Source organism: Betta splendens, chromosome 5 (assembly GCF_900634795.4).
Source record: "Betta splendens chromosome 5, fBetSpl5.4, whole genome shotgun sequence".
NCBI lineage: Eukaryota > Metazoa > Chordata > Actinopteri > Anabantiformes > Osphronemidae > Betta > Betta splendens.
Genome location: NC_040885.2, coordinates 9617271 through 9644919, shown reverse-complemented (window position 1 = coordinate 9644919; position 27649 = coordinate 9617271). Strand labels below are relative to the sequence as shown.

The following is a 27649-nucleotide window of genomic DNA, read 5'->3' as shown; positions in this document are numbered from 1 at the left end:
TGTCTGCATCACATCACATACTCTGAGAAATGAGTTGTTTAAAATATTGCACACTTTATTTAGTGTGTGACAGTTGGGTGTGGTGACACCAACGAGCCAACGCATTTCTTTACATTTCTCAATCTATAAACCTCCATCTGTGGAATGGATGAATGTTCACACAGCGCTTTGTTTCTAGTGCAGTTACACTATGACATGACATGATTCTGGAGATGCTCGGTGTGCTTGTGTGCAGGTTGGTATTCAGGTAATTCATTCCCAGCTGGTGATCAATACAGTCAAATCCAGAGACAAGGTTACACAAGTAAAGAAGAGGGCCGGCAAATAAAGGTGAGCCGGTACACTGACAGTCTGGTTTGGTTTCGTATGTACTGATACAGGATGTTCAATATGCATGAAAACACGTGATATATGTGTTTTTTTAATCACCTGTGACTTTAAAGTCCATTAAAAGGGTCTAATTAGTTGTTGTGTGTCATTTGGCTCCATTTATTCTATGTGTATCATTGTGTTTATGTAAAGTGGGTCTATATACAATAATAAACCATTTTCACGAATAGTATATTAAGATGTGTGTAGTTTATGTGTTTGTTTGGAATAAAGAATGTAAAAGAACCTTTAGGGGAAACTTAATCATCAATGGATGAAAAGAAGTAAAGTCAGTAAGTCAATTAAGGAGCAGACACAACAAGAGGTAGAGTTAACAAGGCTTTGGTCCCAAGAAAAACAGTTTATTGACGCTTCTTTTGCAGCTACTCTCCCCCCGGTGAGTGAAACAACAGCGGGCAGTGAATGGATCTCGGCTAATCCCCTCTCCTCCGCGGACCCCCCGGAGCCGTGCGAAGGGCCCACGAAGGAGCCCCCGGGGCCAGCAGCGAGGGGGGGTCGGGGGGAGTGAGGGAGGGGGGGGGGGAGCGGGGGGGGGGGGCGTCGCAGCGGAGGCAGCGGCAGCAGCAGCACCACTCGCAGTCAAGCGGCGGGACTCCAGGCACTCACTTCCCCAGCTGCTGACGTCAGCTGGCAGCCTGGGCTGTGCTCGCTGCTCCGGACATAGCGCCGAGAAAAATGCTGCTCTCCGTGCCGCCAAGGGCAGGAATCAACCCATACAACGGCTACAACAGCAGAAACAGCAAAAAGGTGAGCGCTTTCGGGCTTTCCTCCGCGCCGTCGCCTTTTTGGCCCCGTAGGGCAACACGCCCGCGCCCGTCGCGACACAGACGGGCTGGTGACAGCGAGCTGCAGTGTCCTTGAAAAGCGAAACGCACCGGATTCAACTTGGGACTTCGTGGAGTTTTTCCCCGAACGAAACCAGCCCGAACGAGCCGCGCAGCTCGGCGGGCTGTCGAGTTCGCAAACTGGCCCCCGCTCGGTCCCGACGCGTCGGATGCGTCGCGTCGGGGATTGAGTAGTATTTGTGTGCGCGCGTGTACTCGTGTGGAAGGTGTCGACACGGCGGGGCTCGCGCGTGCAACTTTTACGGGCGGCTGTGGCCCCGCCGTGCTGGGATAACGCGCGTGAGCCTGGATGTGTTTGTGGAGGTGGGGGCGGGTAGGGAGACGGGCGCGCGGGCGGCCGCTGTGGCCAGGCTCGGGGAAACGCGTTACGGTCGACTCGTGCGTCTTCCTCCGCTCTTCATCCCGGACACCCGGGGCTACGGCGGCGAAGCAGACCTCCGTTGTCCCCGCTAAGCTACCGCGTAAGTTTGCAAAGTCCCCCCTTCGTCTCCCATCCGAAAGCGGCACACGCCCCACCCCTCGAAAAATCCCACCAGACCGTGGTGAAACATTCCCAGAATTATGAATCGCGCTCTTGTGGTCACGTTCACTGTTGACACTGTCACTTTTGTAACTTAAATGCAGCGTAATGGGACTTTTTTCCCCCCGCCGTGCGATGTTTGTGGCGCAGAACCACATTACGGAAATCACAGTTTCACACAAGGGCTAAATTAGTGGATTCACGCAAATCTCCGCTCCGCTTTGAGTGCGTTTTCATCCGGTAGCAGCGGCTGCGTATATCACGTGCCTCATCTCTGCGGATCGTACATGTGCCGTTGTTGGAGCTTCTTCATACGTGGAGATTCAATTTTGTGATGGGTTCCCCGTCTGTCTGTCAGACGGTGCGACTGAATGGCATTTTGAAATGTATATTGACATATTGTCTTTCCGTGAGCGTGGGCTCCGCCTGGCTGCTCATCCTCCATGATCTGATGTCAACACCGGCGCTTATCTCGGGAAAACAGCATTAATGCCTTTGAATTGTTTGTTTCACATATACACCCAGGCCTTGCGTTTAGACTTAGCCTCCCCTGTGTTTCAGCATCCATTTTTAGTTTGGTTGTTGTTTGTGAGGAGGAGACGGTTAGTATCAAAGCAAACCATTTTTAGCAAGTAAGGGACAAATAAAGCTGGTAAATGTCACATGGTGAAGGGACGTGTATCAGCAGTGAAGCGTAAAGGTGTCAGTGGTGGCAGCTTCACTTTAACTGGTAATTTCTTCTATGTATATGTGTAATCAGTGGTGCCATAGTTTGGTAGGTTTAACTAATGATTACTCTTCAGTATTTTATTGATAAATTAAATATTAGGGTGATTTTAGTTTTGACATTTTGATCAGCAGTTTGGTTCACATTCCGCTTTTTACTTTTCTTTGTCATATTTGTCATTGGTTTGATTAATTCAGATATTTGAACCCATTAGCTGAGCGCTGGGATGTAAGATTAGGATTTTTAATCCTAAAATTTAATAAAAAATTGTTGAGCAGGCTAATTGATAATGGCATTAGTCCTATGTAGCTGCAGCTGTCCTTGTTATTTGTATCAGTTGGTTCTTTTCGTGTCTCCAGCTTCTGTATTTTGTGAAGCGTAAGTTCACACAGAGGTCATGTTCTTGTTTTGTGCTTCATAGCGTTTAATCCCCCAACTCCACCTCCTTCTCAGTCCGTCTGTCTCTTCCTCACGTTCTGGGCTACACGAGTGCACAAAACGAGAGTCACGCTAGAAAATCAGCTGGTGGAGGTTTGAGAAAGGTGCTATTCTCCGTTTGTGACCCGATTACTGAGCCGGACGATTAAAAGCCATTTGGTTTCTGTTGTTCTTAAAGCCAATAGCTCCTCCCCTGACTCAGCACCTCATTTCCTCCTTCAAATAAATAGAATTAATGTACTCAAATCAAATTTCCGTGTAAAGCTTCCTGGATGGAAAAATAACAGGAGGTGGCTTGTCGCTTCTCAAGGTATCATGCGTCTCGCTCAGGGCCTCTTTCAATGGCTTGTTTTTGTACTTGTCAGTCAGATTTTTTTCCCCTTCTTGGCGGGAGTCCTTTCGACAAATGTCAGCAGGCTGGTGTGTCTTAAAGTTGTGGATTCCTCAAAACAAACTCGTATTGGATCGAAACACGGGCAGGTATGAAAAGATTTTTGGTTAAACAGGCTAATACACATAAGCAGCAGCAGATACGAAGTTTCCAGCCTCCATTAAACCAGTGGATTCACTCTTTTAACGCCACCACTCCCCATTGTTTCCTTTTTCCTTCTATATAAATCCTGGCGTCTTTTTAAGTGTTTGTTCTGATTTTGATGTTACTTCTTGACACAGTTTTATTTCCATACATGACAGAAGTAGAATGTTTGGAATTTAAAGTCATGCTTCAGGACAGATGCTCAAACACTGCCTTAGAGACAGATAAACCCCATGATGAGGACTGATCTGACATGATAACACAAAGTTCCATGACCAAAACAAGAATGAGAAAGAGACGGAGTTAGTTCTGAATGGGCACAATTTAAAAAAAAACAACTATTTTTTTTAGATAATATCATGACCATAAATAATGCAAATAGGATTTGCAGTATTTGACAATATAATGATTGATATAACTGATAAGTATTACTGCAAATTAAGCAAAATAGAATAGAACAAATGTTCTTGTTTGTATATTTACTTCTACTCAAATAATCATCATCAAATAACTAATCAGTAGGTAACTGTATCTTGTGAAATGTTTAGTTTTTCTTATTATAGATCATAATATCTTACAGTTTGTAATGTTTTACAATTTCTAGCAATTGTATGATTTTCTATTAACACTGATTACTGCAGAAGATGTCATAATAAACAGAAATGTCATATTTTTCAAAATAAAATACAATTAAAATACAAATGTCAACCAAGCAATATCAGTAATGCTATCAGAAATTATCTCATCATTTCATTGATACAGGATCACTGTTAAAATCTGGACCAAAACATAGGTCAAATTATTCACTGGCATGACTTTAATGTACAGTATTACAGTATAATTTCCCCGAAATACATATTTGGCATTTCATACTTGAGTCGATCACAGTCCTCATAATGGCCCTGTGAGCTAATGTCTTTTCAGAATTTGTATTTAATGTAGGATCTCGCTCTTGTCTGTCGCATCTCAGTAAATGTCGAGTGTCATCAACAAGGGGATTTTCCCGGAGAACTGATTTTTGTCTGGTTTTCCCTGCAGCAATAGTCTAACTTTGCACAAAACGTGTGTTTCCTTTTCATGTTTGGTGCGACTGATTACTGTAGTACAGTAATGTCAGACACGTTTGCACTAGTATTTTCCTTTTCTATTCACATGAAGTGAAACTAACCAATCTCTGCACAGGAGGCAGACAATCAGTGTTTACATTCTCTTTAATTTCCAGCAGTGATGTGAGCTCTGTGTTAAATAGATGAACGTAACCTAACAACACAAGGATGTGTGTGAGTAGCTTGTGTTCTTCGTATTCTTCCGTGGACTGTTCATCCTAGCCTCCTCTGTAGCCCTTTAAACAGTGGTTGTTTCAGTTTTGTACCTTGTGTAAGGGTAGTGTTATTTGCTGTTAGTGTATTAGCTTGACCATTGCCACAAATAAAGAAATAACCAAAGAACTGAACTAGCTAAACTGAATATTGAATATATAACATCTCTTGCTCATTTATCAACTCAGACTAACTGCGGAGACCAAGTCCTGACTCCCTTTACTCAAATTACAAATTTGTTTATGCCGCTGCACAGATCTCAGTGGAATCCTGTGTAGATAAGGTGGCTTAAGGCGAGAGCTGCTGTGGTACTGCTGTGCCAAATTGAGTTATCAACTGAATTAACTCTTTGTAACTGGTAGTGGAAACCCTAAATAAGTAAAGTAGTAAAGACAATAAAGTAAATTTCGTATAAACTGATGGTTTGTCTTTGTCATTTTTATTGTATAGTGTAACCAGCTCTGGCAGTATCTGTTTCTGTAGCAATGGATTAAATAGGCTAACTAAAATAAAGCATACACTCCATTAAAAATATTGCAAATGTGGTTTTGTAGCAACATTGAGCATGCACGCATACACACTGTAAATACCTGTTGTTCTGTTATCTTTTTCTAAGCAGCTGTTCGGCTGCAGTGTCTTTATCCCCATTGAACTCCACACTAGCTTCCTTTGTCCTTCTGGCCTGACGCCAGGTTTATGTTTATCCGTCTCTTTATTTAATGTGCCAGAAGTTTGAGATTGACCCACAGCCTCAGAGCCAACTGCGCACAACGGCCAAGGTGAACAGGTAGACAGGAAGTCAGAGTCCTTGGAGAAAGCACAGCTGTCAGAAACCCGACGCCAGACTGCAGCCATGCCAAACCCTCGGTGCACCTCACATTTTGTTAGATCTCTGGCAGAGCTGTGGGCCGGTGTTTGCAGGTATCTGTTTCCAAACTCCCGGGCACTTGCCACCTGACCTGGCTTGAATACCGTGCATGCATGTGCATCAAGGTGTGATCGCCAGCACTAACAGACAGACAGTTCCTATAAAAAGACAAAAGGGAAGGGTGGGCTAGAGACAGAAGGGATGGAAGGTTCAGGAACAAGTCTGGGCGTGAGTTTGGTGTCCCTGTCACCTGGTTGGAATGCAGAGCTCCTCATTCAAATGGCTGCGTGATAAGATCAGGAGCAGACACAGAGGATTTCCTGCCTGCTGCTATACTGCAGCTCACTGCTTTACTAGACACAGTGCTCCTCTAAAACGCAGCTAAAATAAAAAGATTGTTGCACATTTATATAAATCCATATTGAATGATTTTTATGAAGTGGAGTACATTTGTATGTATTGGTACTTTATTTTCTAAACTCTTGTCGACACGTCTGAAGTGAAGTTTTAGGTAACTAATTTCTCCCATGAGTCATTTTTCTAAAGAGACAGTGATGCATAAATGTATACCGGTAGGAAGCTGCTTTCTTACTTATCCAGGCTGCAAATGCATTAGTATGTAAGTCAGTCATCTTTTCGGATGATCGGCACTGTTTCCTCTCTGAGGGGGAGACAGGCGCTCCAATAGACGACAGAAGCCTGTGACATGGGACGGCGAGAAGACCTCCCAAAAGACCCGGAAATCCTTGGAATTCTGTGGGTCAAACTGGGGTCGACTGGAGAAGAGAGACCGAGGCAGAGGTTTAGAAAAAAGGGAGGGATCTAAAAAAGAGGCTGACAAATGGACATGTTCAAAGAGCTACAGCGCCTTTAGAGGGGTCACATGCACAAACCCTAAAATGCTAATGTCTGTATCGCTCCTGTACATGATGCCTGACGAATTTAAAGATTAGAGGCAGCTACTGCTCAACGTGCAGCATATTTACACATATTAGACCAGTGCTTCATAGTCATGACGCAAGTTTACCTCAGGAAAGAGGATATAGTTTTAATTATAGAAATGTTCTTGATTTTTATCTCTAGTTTAATACTAAAAATAGCCCATGATATTATTAAGCACTTTGTTTCACCGTGGATTAGAGAGGTGGCATTCAAAGTGAGCACATCGTGACTTGTGTGAGACTGCGTAGGTGTCTTTTATCGGAAGTGACCCCTGTGTGACCTTCAGTACGAAACACTGGCCCCTGATGCTTTTTTCTTTTAACCTGTTCCTTCTCTTCTCTTATTTTAAATCAAGCATTCAACTGTTTTGATGCCTTAGTCCCACCAAATGTCATTATTAGGGGAAAATTTTATTGTTTTGTAGCTTGTAAAACATATTTACACCAGGTCTCATGCCTGTCAAAATCCATCCTGAGCAGTTTCCGCGTTGAAGGAACAAACAAGTGCTGCTTTGTGTTACCATGTACCAAGGTTGTCATCTGAACTGTAAGTGGAGTACACGGTCAAAAAGCGACGACGTTTCCACGCACAAACGCGTAAATCTCAGAGTGGAGCTGTTTTCGTCTCGACAGTGACGGTGGCCCGGCTCAATGACAGCTGGCCGCTCTTTCTCAATAGAAAGGCGGCTGTGCTAACAAGAACGACCCGCAGAGCGCTACAGGTGAAACGGGAGAGCAGCTACACAATAGGGAGGGCTGAGAAAGGCTAAACCTCGTGCAGGTATGATCTGATGCGGTTCACCTCCAGTCAGCCGCTCCGGAGCATGAGCAGAGTCCGCTGACTGGGAGAATCGGACACTAAGGAAATTTAAGGCTTTTGTTATTTACAGTGTTCGTTTGAAACAGTAAGTACAAAACATAACAAAAAGATCATTTTGAAAAGAGTAGTGCCAGGGCCATGTTTGCCCTGTTCTTTTAATAACATCTGAACTAAGGGATGTTGTCCCATATTTCCTTCAGGTGGGATTCTGCTTTTGTTCTTGTTAAGTAAATATAATACACTATTTAATTTAACATCTTGTACAGTGCTTAAGTATTTTCCAGTTTCTGCATGCTGCACTAGAGTTCAGTTGCATTGCATGTGTGCGTGTGCATGAATGCACTTGACTGGTGATTTAATGGCTGCTGTTGCAATAATGTGGTCTTGCTGCAACGGGAAGCCTGATTTGAACTGTGGTGGAGAGTGTGAGAAGGAGATTACAAGTCTCTGCTCTCGTGTGCTTTCATTCACAAATTGGTTGCCTCCGAAACCCACTTTGAGTGTTACACTAGGAAAGCGTAGATAAACGTTTGTATTTAACGTTGTTGCAATGAATATGTCTTTTGAGAATGCGTTGAAACAGACAAAATGGGCATTTTTGTTTGATGTTTTACATGAGATTAATTGAACAATTTGCTTTCTTGTTTGAAGTTGGAATGTTGTTGTAGCCTTGAAGTTAAGACTCACTCCCACTATGTCTGCTTTTCTGTGCCAGAATAATGTTAGCCATGCAAATATTTAGGAAATTATGTATGTTTAGTTTGTCGTGTTTTCACTTTGAAAGAAAAAGAGGTTATTGTCATAGGCAGGAGCCCATATGTGCTGAAGTGACCGCCATGCAGAGGTCAGAGGGCATTTCAGAGGCACTCCATGCCGTATGAATGGCGTCTAATTAAAGAGATGTGTTGATGCTGCTGGTGGTCCTGGTTTGACTGTCTTCCTGCTGAGCTTCTCTGAAACACCACCAGTCAAATCAGTGACCCTTGCTCTCTTCAGAAGTTAACCCATTGCCCTCCCGTCGCCTTCGTCCAATTGGTGTTTCAGCTGAGGCTACACTGCAGCCCCCTGCTGAGCCCAGTCCAACAGTATTTGTTTGCACTTCTTTATATTAAACAAACGAGTTTAAACGTTTAGCTATTAAACGAACACGATAAAAGGCAGAGAGACACATTCTTCAGTTCTGACGACTCGTCTGCGCCTAGTGTTGCTATATTCTGCCACTGTTTTATTTTGGAAACATCTATTCCTGGAGAGAGAAGTCTCTCTTTTTGACAAGCAAAGTGATAATGAAACCACATTCATCCCTGGAAAATGCGTTTTATCTGCACCGTTGCACAATCTTTTGTCTGATTCCTCTATGGAAAGCCAGAATCCCATAGTGAGATGAGGTGACATGATGCAGTGCTCATTGCGCAACCTTTCATGTGCCTGGTGTTGAGTCATCGACGAGTTGACTACTTTAGTTCGTCATAGACAAATCAAACAAATCAACTCCCTACAGACTTTTACGTAATGTGGACTAAACTGGTTTCTTGTGTCTCCGTCTTACTGCTCAGATGCTTGTTAGCTGTTAACCTTACACAGTTTACAGAAACGTCTGATTACAGCACTGCTCTTGAGATTTCTCCAAGTTCAGGACGAGGAAAAACACAAGCTTGATTCAAAACGCCAGCTTTTATCACTGGAGAAACATGTTTCTGGCAGTAGTCAAACATGATGCCCATAGTTAGGGTGAGATTTTTATGTTTGGGGTTTTTGATATAAGCTACAATGTTTCAAAGTGAAAATCAAGTTGCTCAACACTGAGAAAGTATAAGAGGTCCCTTTTCCCTGTATGGTGCAGTCGGCCAAGAGGCCCCACATTCCCCTCTAAAGCAGTATTTGTGAGGCTTGACATGAGGGCTGTATGGGATCATTTTTCACAGTTCCCACATAATCATTCTTCTCTTGAAGGATTGCGTTTGATCTCGCGACGTTCCTAGGAGCTCGAGTGAAACTCTCACAAACAATGCCGCATTTGCTCGGTGTTTGCGAACAGCATGTGTGCAGGAATGATGTCTGCAGCCGGAAATTAATTTCGATGTGTCGCGTTTCGTGTTACAGCAGGCCTATGTGTCCTCCGGCCACCAGATGGCTCCCCCCAGTCCCAACACCAACAGCAGCAGCAACAGCAGCGGCGGCGGGGAACAGCTGAGCAAAACGAACCTGTACATCCGCGGCCTCCATCCGGGAACCACAGACCAAGACTTGGTGAAGCTTTGTCAACCGTGAGTAACTATGGAACGAAGTCCCGCAGTTTAAAGATTTAAAGGTTTACATTTTGAGAAGTGATCCCTATTTTTCTGTTAGCTTAGCACAGTTTAGCTATCAAGATGTAAGTATCCGTGGATCGCTCATAAAGTGTTGTTCACTGAAGGTTTATACATTATATTGAGACTGAAAAACACCATAGTAAGCAAAGAGCTCCGCCTTTATTTAAGTTTTATGTGATTAGTTGCCACTTTTCTACAAAGCCTCTACGGGGGAAAAAAAAGCAGATGCAGCAGCGAGTTCTGCTTCTTTTATCTTGTTAGATGGGTAGTAAATGTTCCCCCACACGATAAAACACATCAAATACCACTATAAAGCTAAATAAGTACACAACTTGTAAGTCCAGCAATTTGACAACAATGTCTATAGGAGCTTTGTGTGCTATAGATTCTAAATAAGACAATGCTTCAACCGACATGTGGACTTTGACACTAGAGGAGTCAATGCACTGGACCTGGTCGGACACAAACATCAAAAAAGCATACAAAGCAGTCCCCCGCCCCTGCCTTGGCAACACGGATCACTTCTCTCTGATGTTAACACTATGCATACAGAGGCCTGCAAAACCAAACATCATCATCTGTGAGACAGATCGGGCTGCTGTGACCAGGGGGGGCAGTATTGTTTTGATGGGACAGATTGTAGGTGGGACACTACAAAATGTTCCAGGTTATGTGTGAACACATGACCTCCCAGGTGTTTTGAACCCTGAGCCAGGTTGTTTTTTTCAGTCACATGGCCATTGCACCACAGGTTCACAGTGTAACAAGTACCGTCCCATGCATTTATGTCCATTACAAGGAGAAGACTTCATGCTTATCCAATCTCTCATCCCCATAAGACCTACTCCAATTCGCATATTGTCAAATAGAATTGGGCCAAAGCTTTTCATAGCTTCTGCACCTTAATATAACATATTTAGAGAAGAACAACAAATATGTATGAATTACTACTGGTCAGCTGTGTGTAATCGCCTACCTACAGATGCTGGTCAGTCTGGGTACATTAGATTTAATACTCAAGAATATGTGGCATTAAAAACTCGTTCCTAAATATTGTCTAGCAAAAGGTTTTGGATTTCATATGCAACCTCAACACTTTGTATCCAAGAAAGCCCAGTAGTGGCTACACTTCGTGAGGCAAATGAAGTTAACATCCCCTTTGATACCACATTGTACAGAGCATACGGAGCATATTAACCATCTGCATCTCCACCTGGTTTGAAGGCTGCAATGCAGTCCCTCCTCCCTGCAGAGACTGGTGAAGATGCCAGAAAAGATCATCTGGATTTCTATTCCAACAATTCAGGACAGACTTCAGAATGGCTGCATTAACAGAGACACCGGGATTATCAAAGACCAGCACAGAATGTTCACTGTCCTGCTTCCTGACAAACACTAATGTATATACATAGACACAACCACTGCCACATTCTGCCTGACTTTAAAAGCAAACCTATACGTGAACGTGATGAGGAATGGGATAAGGAGGAGATATAGGGCAGGAGAAGGTAAACACAGTGCCACCTTACTGTATGTGCTAATCTGGCCATCTAGTTGCTGTGAGCTCACACACCCCTATTCAAATAGCCCAGTCTCCATTGTATGTGGTCTACAAACACAGTCACACACGCGAATAAACACGCCATAAAGCCACCAGTAAAAATCCCCAACTGGTTTTAACTGCTGCATGTCCATTGCTACTGTATGTTAGAGAGGTGACGGAAACGTTTTTACTACACATCAACCTTTTCCAGTTGCTGTAATGCGAAACTGCTTCAATAAGTGTTGGCTATAAGTACTAAAGCCTGACTCGCATCACATACAGTAAAGAATAAACTCAACGTGTTTACAAAAACCCAAACCAAGTAGAACTCAGCACAGACGGTATAACGTTCAGCTCATGCAGCTATCCACAATTGATGGCTGCTGCACATTTGCCTGCAGAGGAGGTCAAACACGGCCCACAGGAAGCATGCCCCCCTTTAGGGGTCAGGAAGGGAAGTAAAATAGATGGGGAGGGAGGTAGCGATGGTTTTTAAAGTCGATGTGTGTATCAGGCGATCTAGTTATGAGACCACCTTCACAAATATTTTGAGTGCTAGTCTTTTGATTGAAGCTGAAAACTTGATTTATTACTATGTATAGCTGCCATTTTGAGGTTTGCACCTACAAATCATTGACTGTGTCTTACTACTGAGATTTTAAATAAGGGCTGTGTGCGTTTGGTCAATTGTCATAAAGGAACAGTTTCTCTCAAAATGAAGAAAATTGCATAGCGTCTGTCCTGGGGGGGCCTGTGTTCATATCTTTATGCTGTCATGTTATAGGATTGGGAACGAGGGAATGCATTTTTATCATTACGTGACCTCACAGAGATGAGAATAAGTGTCTGTGGTGTGTGTGTGTCTGGCTCTGACACATTCTGAGGCTAAAATCTGCTAAAACACAGCTGCCAAATTAAACCGCTGGAGTCCAGTTAGTGTCACTCAACCCGTGCCTCATTGTATTTAGCTGAAACATATTGATTCATCAGTTTGTACCTCATACATGTGGGCATTATATTGCTTTGTTTTATTGGTTAACAATCTTAGAAGTGTGTGCAGCAGTTTTATTAGCTCCTTTACGACGTCTCTAGGGTCGCGGACGACGTGGATAAAACGAGAACATTACACTTGTACTTAAAGTGATCTCGTCGTATCATTGTTGTGTATATACTATATTGTGGCCTAATGACTGATTTGCAGCTGTTAGACGATGGTGGGAAACTACAAACATGGGCCTGTGCAAAGGTCGTCTGGCTATTTGGTAATGGATGATGAATTATTCATCTCTGCAATAAGGAAGCTTCCTGTATAATGTTTCTGGCCATCGTGCCGCTTCTCACCATAATCCAGATCGCTGTGTCCTGCACGAACAAGGAACCGTCATCTACTCTAACGAGAAAGGAGATGACCATAAAACAATTAAGCAACCATCCAGTTATGGCCTGTTGTGATAACTGAAAGAAGGACACAAATATAAAACGGTTACTGTTTTATAGAGGGGTGTATATATAGACACCAGAAACCTTAGATGGGATAAGCCCCAGTCTGCAGCATAAATACTTTAGACTTCAGTGTTAGTCGTGACACAGGACTCTGCGGTGACCGTCTAGTCGGATCTGAGTCATCTCGACAAATGTCCACGGAAAGGAGGCGGGAGTGTAGGACCCAGCAGTGTGCTGCGAGGGTGGAAAAACAGAGAGAGAGGAACATGGTGGGTAGGAAGGCGAAGCATCAGGTTACAGTGTACATTCCACCCAGACGCCATGTCGCCCAAACAGAGGAAGGCCAGCCTCCCTCGCTGGCTGAACTCGCCAGACGAGCGCGGGTCTATTATGCCGCAGTGCTGATGTACGGTGTAATAACGCTGCACCGGATGACTCCGTATCCGACACAAGACTTGTCGTTTGCCACTTTTATGGCCATTTTCGTGGCTTGAATGTTTTATTATGCAGCATTAACGCGCTCATTGATTTTCCTCTCCCCCTGATTGGCCTCTGTCGTGCTTTTCTGTTGACAGCCTGGAACTGAAACAACAGGTTAGGACACAAGCTTATGTTTTACATACCGCACATCTTCCTTTGTGCGCTTTCTTTCCCCTCGAAAGCCAATATTTCTATTTGCAAACCAAACATTAACAATTGTGTTTAAACTTCATGTGAGTAGCTGCGTATTTGTGTGTGGTGAGGACAAGCCTGGGGTGATGTGTCCTGTCTGTTAAGAACAATGTCAAAGATAGACCACTGGTAGAGAAACACAGAAAGGTGGAGGCAAACACATTAAAAACACACCTGTAGTCATGGAGCTGCAGGAAGTGTGGCAGGTCTGGTATGCATCTACGCATGTGGTAGGAGTGGATTCCAGGAATCACCTAATGTGACACTGATCTGGTTTCTCCTTCTCTCGTCTGTCCTTGAAGGTATGGCAAAATTGTGTCAACCAAGGCCATTTTGGACAAAACCACCAACAAATGTAAAGGTGAGTTTTTGGTTTGAACAAATGACAAATACGCAGTACATTTAGAAATAACAGGAGTGGGTGTTTGTTTTTTCCAGTGCTTCTGAAGTGTCACAGATGTGTTACCATGCATGTGTCTAATTTCCAGGCTATGGCTTCGTGGACTTTGACAGTCCAGCAGCAGCACAGAAGGCTGTAACAGCTCTGAAGTCCAGTGGGGTCCAGGCTCAGATGGCCAAAGTAAGACTCCATCTCTTCATCTGCTCATATTAAGGCCTTTCAAACGCTGATTTAATATTCCTTATCAAATTATTGATCCTGTCTTGCTTCTGAGGCGTGCACGTGTCCACGCTGCCAGCTGCTAGACCTTCCTCCTCCCTATGCGCGTATCCTAAAAGCTGTGAACCGCTACATGATGCGGTTTGGTTGGCGCTAGTGATCCTCTTGGTAATAGTGTAAAATAAACTCCTGTGAAAGGGAGGTGTGCTTTTTGTTGTGCGTCATTGTGTGGCACTAGTAGGCAATTGTGAGAAGGATAAAGATAGGGCTGATGCAGACTACACACGTTTGAAATGATCAACCCACCCCTCCTTTCTTTTCATCTTCTCGCTCCCCTCACCAGCCTTTTTCCCCTTTTCCCCTCACACCCTCATCTCTCTGTTTGTGTATATTGCTAACATGCTCCTGTTGTAGTGCTTGTTCTGAGCTCTTTGTACAAGTGTCTGCAGTCAAAGCAGCTCTTGTCGGCCCATTAAGCTGATTCCTCCGGCTCTCAGGCTCCCCATTGAGGGAACCCAGGGGAGGGTGCCACTACACCCGCTGTCAATAGGACAAACACAATGGGCTGGCATTGTCCATCGTCTGGGCCCTCGCCTGGGGCTGACACCAGCACTTAATATACTCCACCCCAGTGTCCCTGCCCCCCTCCGCTGTCTTCACACAATTGGACCCAATGCAATGTAATACCTGAGTCTCTCTTGGTCTCTCTGCAAGCCGACCTGAACCAGTCCATGCAACCAAACCCTGAGTGTATAGGTTCACTGCACCTCTGCTGTCAGCGTGCCACACAATCCTCTGTATCCCGGTACTGGACAGGTGGAACTGGTTACGATAGACTTGACTAACCCGGACAACATGTGCTCAGCCACAGGTGTTAATAAGCAGCACTAAAAACCTAACTATCCACAGCCACCTTGGAGTCACCAGGTTACTTCAGGTCAGAGCGCAGCCGATGATTCTCCAGCATCCCACTCTCTGCGTTTTCACCTTCGTGGGGACTGTTGCAGACTGTTGTTCGCAAACGCAACGAGCCACACCTCACGCTCATGTCCTCAGAGTATGCCTGGTCCCCGGACGGGCCACCCCAGCCCGAAGGCTGCCGGCCGGAAGAGAAAGAGCCGCGCGCGTTAGCGTAAGGGAACAATGGCAGAGCCAAAAATAGAACCATTCTTTCTTTACCGGCACTTCCCTGTTCAAACTCACACATCAGGTCACATGCGCTGCTTGACACACAAATCCGTCATCCACGCAGAGACACACCTCAGCAGACATGGCTCACCCAGAGCCCGGCTCAGAAGAATGCAGTGTGACGCCTCAGCGAATCCTTTGATGTTCTGGAGCAGCCTTTTCTACAACAGGGTTAATGTTTGTTTGAATATGAAACGGGAGAGTAGCCAAAGCAAAATGCAAAAGAGAAGACGGGGATGTTCCATTGTCATCTGGCCTTGAGCTCCATCAGCTGTGTCCGGCCCGTGACCTCCTGTGGTGAGACGCTGTGTTACGTAATGGGTGTACTGACACACCCAGACTGACGACGATCATATCAAATATGTTCTCACCAGGTTGCTAACGGCAGAGGACACAGGCTGCTCTCCAGAGCAGTAAAGTTTGGCCCAGTACAGCTGGTGACACACTTTTTAATAAGTCTGAATTCTCAGACGGGCCCACGTCGCTGTAAATCGGACTCGTGCCAGCCTGTAGCAGCATCCTGGTGTTTGACGGATGCTTGGATCAGGCTCGTTCACCTGGTAAAAACCTGCATGTGACGGCGTCTGCCGTGCACCGTGTAGAATTGGTCCGCCAAGCTAGCACATTGCAGTATATGTCAGTGAGAGGGGACAAAATGGAAAATGATGTTTTGATGGAGGAGAAGAGCCTGTTAATCTGTAGACACTCATCTCTCCTTGTTTCGTTTCTAGCTCTTTCATCCTTGTCTTTCATTACTGAAATTACTCAGACTCCCACCACTTCCTATCCTGTCAGTCGCCGCCTCCTGTACAAAATATCAGCTTTTTAAACTACTCATTGCTCCCACCCTCCCCCTGCTTTATCCTCTTCCTTCTCTCTCTTCTCCCTTCCTCTCTTTTTAGCCCGGCCTCTTTTCTTCTGGTTGCCAGGCTCCTGTTGCTCTGTGAACTCTTTAACTTCATGCCTGGCTTCCTGTGTGCTTCTGCACAGTCACACTAGGTTTCACTTTCAAGCCTGTGCCATCAAATAAGCCTCTGAATAATCTCCCCCTCCTAATTTACTCGCAGCTATCAAGATGTCTTAATTAGACGTCATTCCATGTGTGACTTTATCCTGGCAGGCAGATTCAAATTTGCATGTGTCAGTGTATCTGACTGCGAATAGGAATTAAAAAATTATGAAAAACACTGCCTAGGTTGAGGCAGCGACTCGTGACAGATTACTCATGGTTTCTGTTTATTGGTCAGACTTAAAACATTTAGATCTCTATTCAGTTCTAATACATAAACATGTTTGGAATGGTGCATGGATACGATAAAGAATCAATGTGCTAAGACTGATTGCAAGTGTGGATGGAAAGACGGGTCACACTGCTGCCTACAGAGACATTTCTGCTGTGTGAAGATGTTGATGCAAGTATTCCATTTGCAAATGCAACCGCAGAGATGTTAAAGAGCATCCGGCTAACATAAAATGTTTGTACTGAGTTTTTACTGAAACAGTGTCATTGGCAAATTCAAAATGTCTGTGTCCCTTCCTTTTTGTAGTTCGTCCTAAAAGTGCTTGTGATTCGACTTCTGTGTCCTCTGTACAGCAACAGGAGCAGGACCCCACCAATCTCTACATCTCCAACCTGCCAGTGTCTATGGATGAGCAGGAGTTGGAGAGCATGCTCAAGTCCTTTGGCCAGGTCATTTCCACGCGCATCCTGCGAGATGCCAACGGGACCAGCCGTGGTGTGGGCTTTGCCAGGTCGGTCTCTAACACTTTACCCAGAATTAGTTTGCTCTTTTATAAATGAGTCATTTTGCTCTAGTTGTGACCTAACCAAACCTGTAAACCGCATAATATGGGGGGAAGTAAAGTTTCCTTTTTTTTATTTTAGAATGGAGTCTACAGAGAAGTGTGAGGCCATAATTCAGCATTTCAACGGGAAATTCATCAAGACTCCACCAGGAGTGCCTGGTGGGTGGAATATGTGTTTGTTGATATAGAAACCTGATGTGTCTGCTGTTCGTGCCATAGCTGAGTGTGTTTGTGCCTCGTGGTGATCACGGAATTCACTCTCTTGTTTCATCGGCTGCTCTCGCAGCACCCACAGAGCCCTTATTATGTAAGTTTGCAGACGGAGGACAGAAGAAGAGGCAGAACCAGGGGAAGTACCTCCAGAATGGAAGGGCCTGGGCTCGAGACGGAGACACGGTAACGTGCACCATTTTAACTCATGATTCCTAAAATCACATTGCCGTGTTAATGTGGTTACATTTCTTGATGGGACTGAAAGCACAGTTTAACGTGATCTAGCCTCCGGGTGAGCTAGACAGTTTCAGTACAGGCTGCACTGTTTGAATGACCTCACTGGTTCTGAATCCTGTGTATTGTTTTCCCAGGGAGGAATGACGCTTACGTATGACCCTACAGCCCTACAAAATGGGTGAGTGGTGTGCACAGACGGACTGAAAGCAGTCCCAGCCCTTTAGTGTAGCTAATGCACTCAAACTACGGTGACGTGCTGCCCTCTGCTGGCCGTCAGAGGAACAGCGGCACGTTGTTATTCCCACCGGTGGTTGTTGACAGGTTGCAGCTGTCTGCGTGTTGCCTTCACACTTTGCTCCGTCTGCTCCGCAGCTTCTACTCGCCCTACAGTCTGACACCAACCCGAATGATTGCCCAGACTTCACTCTCACCCTACATGCAATCTCCCGTTTCATCCTACCAGGTGAGACTTTTCCTCGATTTCAGTCTGCCTGGATGTAAAAATGTGTTTTCTGTGAAGATTGGGTTTCACAGAGTGCTTCTTGATCTACAGGTACACAGCCCGTCCTGGATGCACCATCAGTCATACCTCATGCAGCCAGCTGTGAGTTCCTAATTCAGTTGAAATTTTGACCCTTTAAATGAAAAACATTGACGTGTGCTGACGTGAAGGATTTAAGCACATTAGGGATTTGAGATCTAGCAAACCTTTTATTTCTGGGGTGTTTCTATACATTTGCAGGGTACAGTTCTTACCCCAACAATGGATCATGCCATGTCCATCCAGCCCACGTCCATGATGGGGCCTCTCACCCAGCAGCTAAGCCACCTGTCTCTGGGCAGCACAGGCACAGTCAGTACCAGTGACGCACGCACACACAGATACATGAGCCGAAAATTGTCCCCAGAGTTTATAAATCATAAGTTGCTCTTGTCAAATATGAAGAATTTGTTCTTTTCCACTCTGATTTTCCTGCAGTATATTCCGGCCAACACAACTATGCAGGGGACCTACATCCCCCAGTACACCCCAGTGCCTCCCTCCAATGTCCCAGTAGAGGTATGGATCTGGCACCAATGTCATTTGTTTGTGGTGTATTATACTCTTCTTTACAAAAAAATCAGTTTCTGTTTTTGTTTTTCTACAAGATAAAATACAGATGCAGACACATGGCATTGTACTGTTAAACACTCTAAATCATGTTTTGCTGCCAGCCTTTGAATGAGATCTGGAGTTAGTGTCTTTTTCCAAAAAGGATTCCATGATTCAGCCAGATGAGCCTTTGCTACTCATGGATCCAGAAATTCTTTACAGTGACTTGTTTTGTCAAGCTGCCCTTTCCTGCGCTCCAGCACTGTAGCAGATGCTGACGGAGTGCTCTGCAGCACAGCGCCTGAGCCTGTGGGGAGTCCTGAGTCATTTGCTGGAGGTGGAGCTCAGTAATGGCGCTGGGAGTCTGCAGCGTTATGGATGAATGAAGAGCCGGTTTAAGAATGTGAAAATCAAAGTTGTTAGACACAGTCGTGAGCCAGAAACACAAGGCAGTGACTGGATATGATGGGATGGTGGAGCAGAGGCCTCATCATCGGGGCTTCATTAAGCAGCGACCTAGTAGTGCATCAGATTTTTGTTCTCTGATGTGTCCAATTGTTGTATGAGACATAATGTCTGGTTATTAAATTGATCCAATCTCTTTCAGGAGAACGGTCAGCAACAGCAGGTGGCCATGGACACGCCTGCAGAACACACTAACTACACATACCAACACACAAAGTGAAGCTAAGGTAGGACATGAAACGTTTTTCAGCTTTTCCCTGTGAATAACATAGAAAAGAATCATTATTAGGAATCATGTCATAATCTGTGGAAATAGTGATGGTGAATTAATAAAACGATCATCATAAATGTCTTGAAAATCTACTCATTCATCATTTTTGTGTTAACGCTGAGCGGTTGTACCAATACTAAAGACCGAGCTTTTCAGCTCCCAGCTGACGGGGCCGAGGGGACGAGATGAATCCAGCCACACTGGATTCAACTGGAAGAGATCTGTGCTCAGCACCACCACCAAGATCCCGGACCTGAACACGGACAACAAAAGGAACATCTGCGTCTGCATTTTTCTTCTCTCTTTTTTTTTTTTTTTTTTTAAGAAAAAGGACAACACTTACATCATTGGACTTTTATGCTCACATCCTCAAGAGTTGCTCAACCAAAGGTGGGATTCTTCTTCAGAGAAGCTTTGATCTATTTTGGTAACTGAAAAAAGGAAGAGAAATAAAGAATTAAAAAAAATCAACACGAGGGAGGAGGAATAGACAGATCATTATTTTTGTGCATGTAATATAACAAATTCTTACTTTAAAAAAAACATTCTGGATGTTTCAGAGTGATATTAAGGAAGCGCGGAAACACAATGTGTCTTTTATTTTTTGTAAAGTATGCAAACTTTTATTTTTATTTCCTGATGTCTGTTGTTTGACATTGTGTGTGTGCAGCAGCGTTAGCAACAATGTGTACAGATTAAGAACTCACAAACACCTTTGCTGGTCTAATGTGTCGGGTCAAACCGTGGGAGGCAAACCGTTTAAAGCTACTTCTTCCTGTAACTGCTGCAGAGATTTATAATATAATAACGCTGACTGTTTATAGTGGACACAAATTCCTTTTTTTTAAAGCATTATTTCACTAGTGAACAAAAGACAATCAATAATTTCTATTTATATTTGACTTATAGTTCTATTTTGTAGAGTTTCTAGATTCATGAAACACGTTTATAGAAAAGAAATTATTTAATAAGACAAGATGAAATGGAGCTTAAGAGATCTTTACGCCACACGCAAGCTCTAATATTAAATTATTCACTCTGATGCTCGGATGACGTTTGATTCAGTCCGGTAGACGCTATCAAAGACATGTCAAAAAGACACCTGTTCTGTTCTGATTCCATTTCACATCACTGTGAGAAGTGGTTTTAAGCGGTTTTGTTGTGGCAAAGCTTCAGGTATCATTTAAATGCATCCTCTGTGGAAGGGATGACGTGAACACGCTTTAGATCCGAGGAGTTCGATCGCTGAAAGATTATATGTACAATGAACAGTGCAGTTACAAAGTGGAAACACTTTAGCAAAAGCAATGAGGGAAATCAGATCAAAGACGAACTAAATCCCTGTGAATCCAGTAATGAGTCTGAATCTAAAGGGAGCTGTAAGTCTTTTTTTTCAATGCTGCTGTTGTCACCTAGGTTTTATCGTCCGTCAGTGATTTTTAGTTTGTAGAAAAGTCAGTGTCCTGTTTTTATTTCTTTCTTTTGCCTGTCACTTGAAAAACCTTCGAGTTATTTGCCTTATTTTGTGATCAGCTGAACTTTGAAGTAGATTTTAGATGTAGATTTTAGCTTTTCCTAGAGAGCAGATGCTAGTTTTTCCTCTCTACGTAGTGATTGATGCTGTTTTCACATGAACCTCCGTTCCAGACCTTGATGCGTCGTCTGTCCCGCGTCGCACCTGTTTGTGCAAAGCTGAACCAAACACACCATTTAGAGCTGATCCAAAAGATCCACGCCGGCGCTGCGTCGGCGTTCGGCCTCATGGAGGCGTCCTACACGCGAGCCCGTGTACGTTTCTGTCCCTGACGCAGCCTCTTTAGAGCTCATGTCACCACACACAGTACATCCTATAGGTTGACCTTTAATTTATTCTGACACCACAAACTGTAGATATGTAGATAATAGGAATAATGGTTTTACAAAGGACTGCTCACTAGACCATGGAAGTGCCATTAAGACGATTCTTATAGCCTTTAGTGAGACAGCAAGTCTGAATGAATTTGAGAGTGATCCCAAACTCTGCAAAAACTATTTTTAGCTAAGCCTTAATGTTTCTCTCTGGGTAACCTGCCTGGACTCTCATAGGATTGACACTAAGTTGTTCATAGAGCAGAGGCGTCGCGTCCGTCAGGTTCGATATAGGGTTAACACATTGCTCCTCCTCACGTTTGAATCCGCTGATGAGTGGCGGCTCCCGGTCCGAGTCGCCGCCCCCTTCTTCCTCCTGTCCTCCTCTTCCTTTCTGCAACCAAAGACGTTGTGGCCCCTCACGCTTTAGCTCTCTGTCGCGGGGCTCTCGCCCACCAAAGGTTTCCGTTCCGCCGGGGTCAGACAGAGGCCGACCACAGTGAGGGTGTTTACATCGAAACCATACACGCCGCGGTCCGTAGGGGACTCATCCTGGACTTTACTGACCACAGCGGAGGCAGAGCAGCTTTTATACAGGCCGGGTTTTCAGACACGAGAGCTAGTTTTGTAAATAGGCTTCTCTTCCCTTTCCTCCCTTTCTTACATCACTCTGTCTGTTTCTTCATGTGTGTTTTTATGATTTTTTTTTTAATGGTTTGTAACTTGTGCAGATAACACAGTGAATAGCAAGTTTTCAGATTCAGTGCACCATGAAGGAAAATGTCATGGATATTGTTTTTATGTTCAGAGAAATGATATTCCATGTATTAGCCATCAATTTAAACTACAAAAACAGAATTTTGAAACTATGAAATGACCACTTGGTACAATGCAGTGTTGTCTATATATATTTTTACAAACAAAGTTGGCAGAAATGATATTACAATATCAAAATTAGCATCATGAACATTTTAGACTCATTAGAGACAGAACTCTGATTGAAATACACATTTGTACTTACTTTCAGTCCAGGCGAATTAAAAAAGCTCCATTTGTCCAAACTAAAGTAGATTTTATGACTTATTTCATAGCTTCAAAATGTTTTGCTGCTAAAACAGGATTTCCAAGCAGATGGTTAGATGTTTCCCAGCCTGGATTTTCAAAATGTCTTCCTTTGAGTTTGGTTAATACTAATGCCCGTTGTTTATATGGTTTTATAGAATACTTCAATAACTGTTCATTTTTAATGGTCAGTTTCCAGCTTTGTGTTTTGCATAATTTAAACTCAGATTTATTTGTAAAGTGACATTTCTGAAGAGGAAATACTACAAATCATGTCTCGTTTCTCAACACTGTATAGACATTTTGAAAATACCTTGGGCCCATCTCACTTTCTGCTTGCGAACAGTTTTCTTATTTATACAATAACTCATTTTGTACAGTTTTGTTAGTGGAAAGAGGTTTTGATATTTTTTTTTCTTTTTGCAAAGCCACTCGGCTACTTTTGTCTTCCTGTGCCAGAGTTGCTATAATTGTCTGTAACTTCTGTTTTTTTTATTGATTGAGAAAAGATTTCCCTCCTGTCTTGGTTTTCTTTTTGAATTTGAATATGTCATTTTTTCCCTTTTTTAATAAAAGTCTTGTTTCAATACCTTTTGCTGCCTTTTAGGGGATTCATCATAAAGCAGACGTAGTGGTGCCCATAACTGGTTTATTTCATCAATCCAATGCACACGCCTCATCTTTATAAAAATATCAGCTTTTGTTCATATATTTTATCTTCATAGGGATACAAATGCTTATATAGTGATCCGCTTAATGTGACTCAGTAGATGCTGCTTCACAAACACTGCCCTCTTGTTAGATAAACTCTGATAACTGATTTCACTCCTGCTGTATTTTTCCCCATTTAGACATTTTTATTAGTATTTATGCTCAAATGGATCATGAAAATCTCTATCACACACCTTTACATCTATAAGGTTCTGTACAGAAAAATAAGTAGAAACACATTGTATCGATGTTGACTGTTTATTCGTTGACTGTTAGAACAAACTCATACCCGCTGAGCTTTAAAGTGCAGATTCCTCATTTTTGCCTCAGTAATGTCTACACAGAGCACTGATCATACTTTAATCTAAGCATCCTAATCCTATTATCAGCATTATGACAGTCTGGACCCCGCTGCAGGACGCTGGGGCCACAGCAGACCCCGGAGCTGCAGCATCACTGCTTTTCAGGCAGGTGCAGTTTATGACAAAAGACAAGGACCGTGTTGACGACACAACATAAAAAAAAAAAAAAGAACCTCAAATCTCAGTCGCAAAGTTCTGACGTTCGTGGAGCAACGGATGGAGGTGAGTTTGCTGAGAGCTCCATGCATGGCGCTGCTGCTGGCGCCGGCTCAGTCGCGGCCTTGCCCGGTGAGCTGCAGGAGGAAGCTGAACAGGTAGACGATGTCGAGGTAGATGCTGAGCGTGGCGAAGACGTACTCCTCCGGGCTGATGGTGTAGCGCTTGTTCCCCAGGAGCAGCTGAGTATCAAATGCCAGGAACTGGAGCAAAGACAACCGAACCTTCACTGGGCTGTTACGTGTTGGTGTATTTCATACGGGTGTGTGACGGGATTCTCACCAGGGTGAAGAGGATCGCTCCCAGCACCGCATAAATTGCGTGTAACCATGGAACCTGCGGCACCAGATGAAAACGTTACTTAGCTGTTAGGGAGGAACGCTAATGCTCTGCGAGATTATCTCAGAAGCTAATCTGTCCGTGCCGCGTCTGGTGCAATGCAGCCGGCAGCACCTGAGGCATTAAGAGGTTATTCAACTCATCACTAGAACAATGCAGGGGGACGTACGTATCCGAACGGCACCACGATGGAGAGGGTGATGGCGCAGAGCAGCATGACCATGCAGAGGGAGAAGAGGATTCCCTGACAGGACGTGACGTCCACCTGAAGGACAAACCCCACGTGAGTTACAACACAACAGCGGCTCCATCAGGGCGCCGTTCGAGGCTCCTCACCTTGCTCTGGAAGCTGAAGACGGTGACAGAAAGACACACCAGAGCGGTGATTCCCAGACACAGCACCACGGACTTGGTGTTGTAGAAGCTGGGAGACCAACACACAGACCATGACACGGCACGTCGAATACAGTAGATGGAGGAGAGCTTCAAATGTCTACATGTTTACCTGGACACAAATCCCATCATGAAGGCCATGCTCAAGGTCTGCGGGGGGAGGAGGCGACAGGGGGTCAGACGGGGCAACGGGAGGTTTTAGTACAAGCAGCTTGATTTCATGTGAAATACTCACAAAGATCACTAATAGGGTGATGTTCCAGGGAAACTGCCTCCTGTTAGGATGTAATAATATGGTTTGGTTATTTAGTCCATGCTCAGCATTATCATCTAATCATTAATCATAACCAGTACCTCAGCTCTCCACAGCAGGACAGCGCGATGTAGGTGGCGAAGAACATGAGGCTGTCAGAAAGAAGGAAGCGATACATTAATTAACAGGGTGATAAAAAAAGGCAGGAGTGGGATTTGAGTCATCGCCTTATGATGCGTTCACTTACTAAGAGGCCATGTACATGCTCGGGTGAGTCTGAATGAAGAATCTCACCGGTGTGCTGCAAACACGCATTTAAATGGGTTCAAATGGTTGCGAGCAACAGGTCTGAGCTGCTCAACAACAAAGACAGAAGCGCTCACCAAAACGTGAAGAGGCCCACTATCGCCACGGTAACGAGCAGCTGGACCATGAGGATGGCGTACACCTGCAGAGAGTGATGATGTCACGTGATGATGACGATGGTGACGATGTCACCCGCCCCGCGCTCATACCTTCCTGATGAACGTCCGCCGGATGGCCTTGTCGTCCCAGGCGAACTGGACCTGCATCTCCTCGTAGCCTGTGGGGAGAGAGGCACGGACAGGCTTCACTACGGCTCCAGGACACGAAGGTCGGCTCATGGAGCAGATGTGGATTTTACCTGCCGTCGCCTCCTGGTAACTCGGAGGCTCGTTGGCATCGCTCACCTGCAGCGGAGGTTGGGGTTAGTGATCAGGAACGTTTGCTGGGTAATAATTCAGCTACGCCCGCGTGCACCAGAGTGTAGACGTGATCTTTTATTCTTTGGAGCATGTTTTATGGAGAATCAGCCTCCATGTTTGATTCATCCTGAGGATTAGGCTGTTTCGCCTACAACAACTTATACATTTCCAATTTACATCTACTTTTGGTTTCAGTGATTTCAGAGATTTGATCTTGGTGGTGGTGTTGACATCAGAAGCACTAAACAATGGAAACTCACCAATCTCACCAAATCTTTCACACTTCTTTCAGTTTATGGCCCACTGTAAACTCTTCTTTTAGGATTTTTCTACATTTGAAATACCATTTATAAGGCAAAACCAAAACAATAGTGCTCTATAATAATCAGAAAAGATAGGAAAATGTAAACATACCTTTCCCTTTTTCATGATTTTTCCCTTCTTGCTCCTTTACGTCTCTGATGAGGACGAAGGCTATTTTGTGGCAGACAGGATGTGTTTAACGGTAGGACGCGTCTTTTGATCCCAAATATAAAAGCATCCGTGTGGCTCTAAACACTGTCAGTGCTGAGGAAAATCATCTGTGGAGTAGTTGTTGCTGAGTCTGTCTCCCTGGTGCGGATTACACTGAAGCTTTATAGGCCTCCATGTGGTTAATCTCCCTCTAACCCTGATCCCACGCCACCCCTGCACTCAGCCCAATGAGGTCACTCCAGCAGCATCTAGGTAGACGCCAAGCAGCCAGACGAACCGGACCGTACCACGTCTGCGGCAGAACAGGGGAGCGCTCGACGTGGTCTGTGATCCAGGACACGTAATCATCCTAGTGCTCACCAGAAACACCCGGAGGACCTACATACCCAAATTACATGTGCGTTACGCAACCGCTTTGCCTCGCTTCATCTGCAGTGTGTGTGTGTGTGTGTGTGTGTGTGTGTGTGTGTGTGTGTGTGTGAACGCTATAAATATATACAGTTCATTTATAGCAACAAAACAAATCACATGAACCTGTGACATCATGTTTTTGTGTAAGAGGTTGACTTTAGTAAGAGGAGCCTCAGACTAATGAGATGGAGTTTAAGAACATTACAGCAGTGATGACTAGAATTTACCAGAAAACACACACTGACGTGACTGTAGACAGTTCAACATTGTCTAACACCATATAGTGCAGCCCAGCTGTGGACGGAGAAAAGGTCCATCTATTATCTTGCAGATATTATCGTGTTGATTTCTATATTTTTATTGGATTTAATCTGCATCTTTACTGATTTGTTTGTGAATGAATGCAGTTGTTGGCCGCGCACCATCTAATGCTGCAGCTTGACGTACTAATGGGTTTTAATAAAAGTAAATAAGTACGTTGAGTAAGAGTCTGGAGTCCGAAGCGTCACAGTGATCACAGTAATCACTCATACTGGTCTCTTTATTTGATTAATTAATCAAAACATTTGTGCTGTAATATTAACTATAATGCAAAATGTAACTTTTGACATTTGAAGACATCACATTAGTATTATTTCCAAAATATAATGGTTAATATAATATAATGGTATAATGGCTAAGCCTAATATTTTACAGTTGTTCAGCTGCTTTGAATGTGTGGCTATTTAATACTATCCAGTTTTATATAAAAGCATCACTACTTTATCTCCTGTTTGTAAGTTTCATTCTCGTCCTGTCACAGCCTCCAGCTTGACTTCCTGTTCCAGCTTTTATTTTGACATTCACTCATTATTTCCTTCTTTAGTTTCAGTAACAGTAACTTCATCATAATTAACACAGATTCAGTTGCCAACCCAATTCACAAGTCGTATGCCCTCCATATATTTATCATTTAAAGCATTTGGGGGGGGGGGGCTCTATTTAAAGATGAATTCCAGGCCTTGCCGTCAGCGCTTGGATGGAATATCTGCCCCTGGTGGAATCATCGGGTCCTGAAGTCTGTGGACATCCCATTTCTAATGCAGTGGCCAAAAAAACACAGCAGCCAGCGCATCCGGCCGCCTGCTCTCACTGGCACCAGTCTGGGGAGCGTGGGCTGCGCCGGGCAGGCAGCTCAGGTTTCCAGCTCTCTGACACCAGATGTGCTGCTGAAATGTGCTTGCTCTAATAGGGTCCTCTTACTGGAACTCACAGTCCCATGGGAGGACCGCGTGGACCGGGCCAAAGGGCGCCGGCAGCCCCAGCGCCGGAGCACAGAGCAGGGAAGGAGACGGTTCTGAAGAGCTGTGAGCCCAGATGGCGAACGGACACACAACCTTTACAGCGCTCTGCTTCACAGGAGCTGCATGGAGCCATGAAGTTGGCCCCACACACGGAGCCTCACGGTGGCCCGGGATCAGGAGGTTCAGAGAGTGGGCCGGCGCCGCTGGGAGGCCCCTGAGACTTTCAAAGTAATGTCCAGGCCTAAGACACCGAGGCGCCAATTCTGAGCTGACTTCTTGTAGCAGCAGTCACAAGTTAGAGTGTGTT

The 27649-nt window shown here is 44.4% G+C and overlaps 2 protein-coding genes across 2 annotated transcripts; one reads left to right on the top strand and one right to left on the bottom strand.

Annotated features, from left to right (window-relative positions):
* Positions 1-758: 758 nt before the first annotated feature.
* rbms2a (RNA binding motif, single stranded interacting protein 2a) lies at positions 759-22764 on the top strand. Its single transcript, XM_029151056.3, has 14 exons — positions 759-1137; positions 9507-9670; positions 13676-13734; positions 13862-13953; positions 16775-16932; positions 17066-17145; positions 17273-17382; positions 17571-17614; positions 17809-17899; positions 17990-18040; positions 18179-18289; positions 18416-18496; positions 19137-19221; positions 19422-22764. The coding sequence occupies exons 1-13, from the start codon at positions 1066-1068 to the stop codon at positions 19212-19214; spliced, it is 1191 nt and encodes a 396-aa protein (XP_029006889.1). The 5' UTR covers positions 759-1065; the 3' UTR covers positions 19215-19221; positions 19422-22764.
* On the bottom strand, positions 22546-25885 carry faim2b (Fas apoptotic inhibitory molecule 2b). Its single transcript, XM_029151057.3, has 12 exons — positions 25589-25885; positions 25114-25159; positions 24965-25032; positions 24833-24897; positions 24697-24750; positions 24551-24601; positions 24432-24471; positions 24309-24346; positions 24140-24227; positions 23973-24068; positions 23747-23800; positions 22546-23667 (listed from the first exon to the last, which is right to left on the bottom strand). Exons 1-12 carry the CDS (start codon positions 25601-25603, stop codon positions 23518-23520), a joined length of 765 nt encoding a protein of 254 aa, XP_029006890.1. The 5' UTR covers positions 25604-25885; the 3' UTR covers positions 22546-23517.
* Positions 25886-27649: the final 1764 nt, after the last annotated feature.

Bases quoted from the DNA above. Each gene is read 5' to 3' on its own strand.
- rbms2a (XM_029151056.3), top strand. From the start codon at position 1,066: ATGCTGCTCTCCGTGCCGCCAAGGGCAGGAATCAACCCATACAACGGC. The intron at 13,735-13,861 runs GTGAGTTTTTGG...TCTAATTTCCAG, and splicing joins AACCACCAACAAATGTAAAG to GCTATGGCTTCGTGGACTTT. The intron at 18,290-18,415 runs GTCAGTACCAGT...ATTTTCCTGCAG, and splicing joins CTCTGGGCAGCACAGGCACA to TATATTCCGGCCAACACAAC.
- faim2b (XM_029151057.3), bottom strand. The intron at 24,898-24,964 runs GTATGAGCGCGG...CACTCTCTGCAG, and splicing joins GGCGGACGTTCATCAGGAAG to GTGTACGCCATCCTCATGGT. The intron at 24,228-24,308 runs GTAAACATGTAG...TTGGTCTCCCAG, and splicing joins ATGATGGGATTTGTGTCCAG to CTTCTACAACACCAAGTCCG.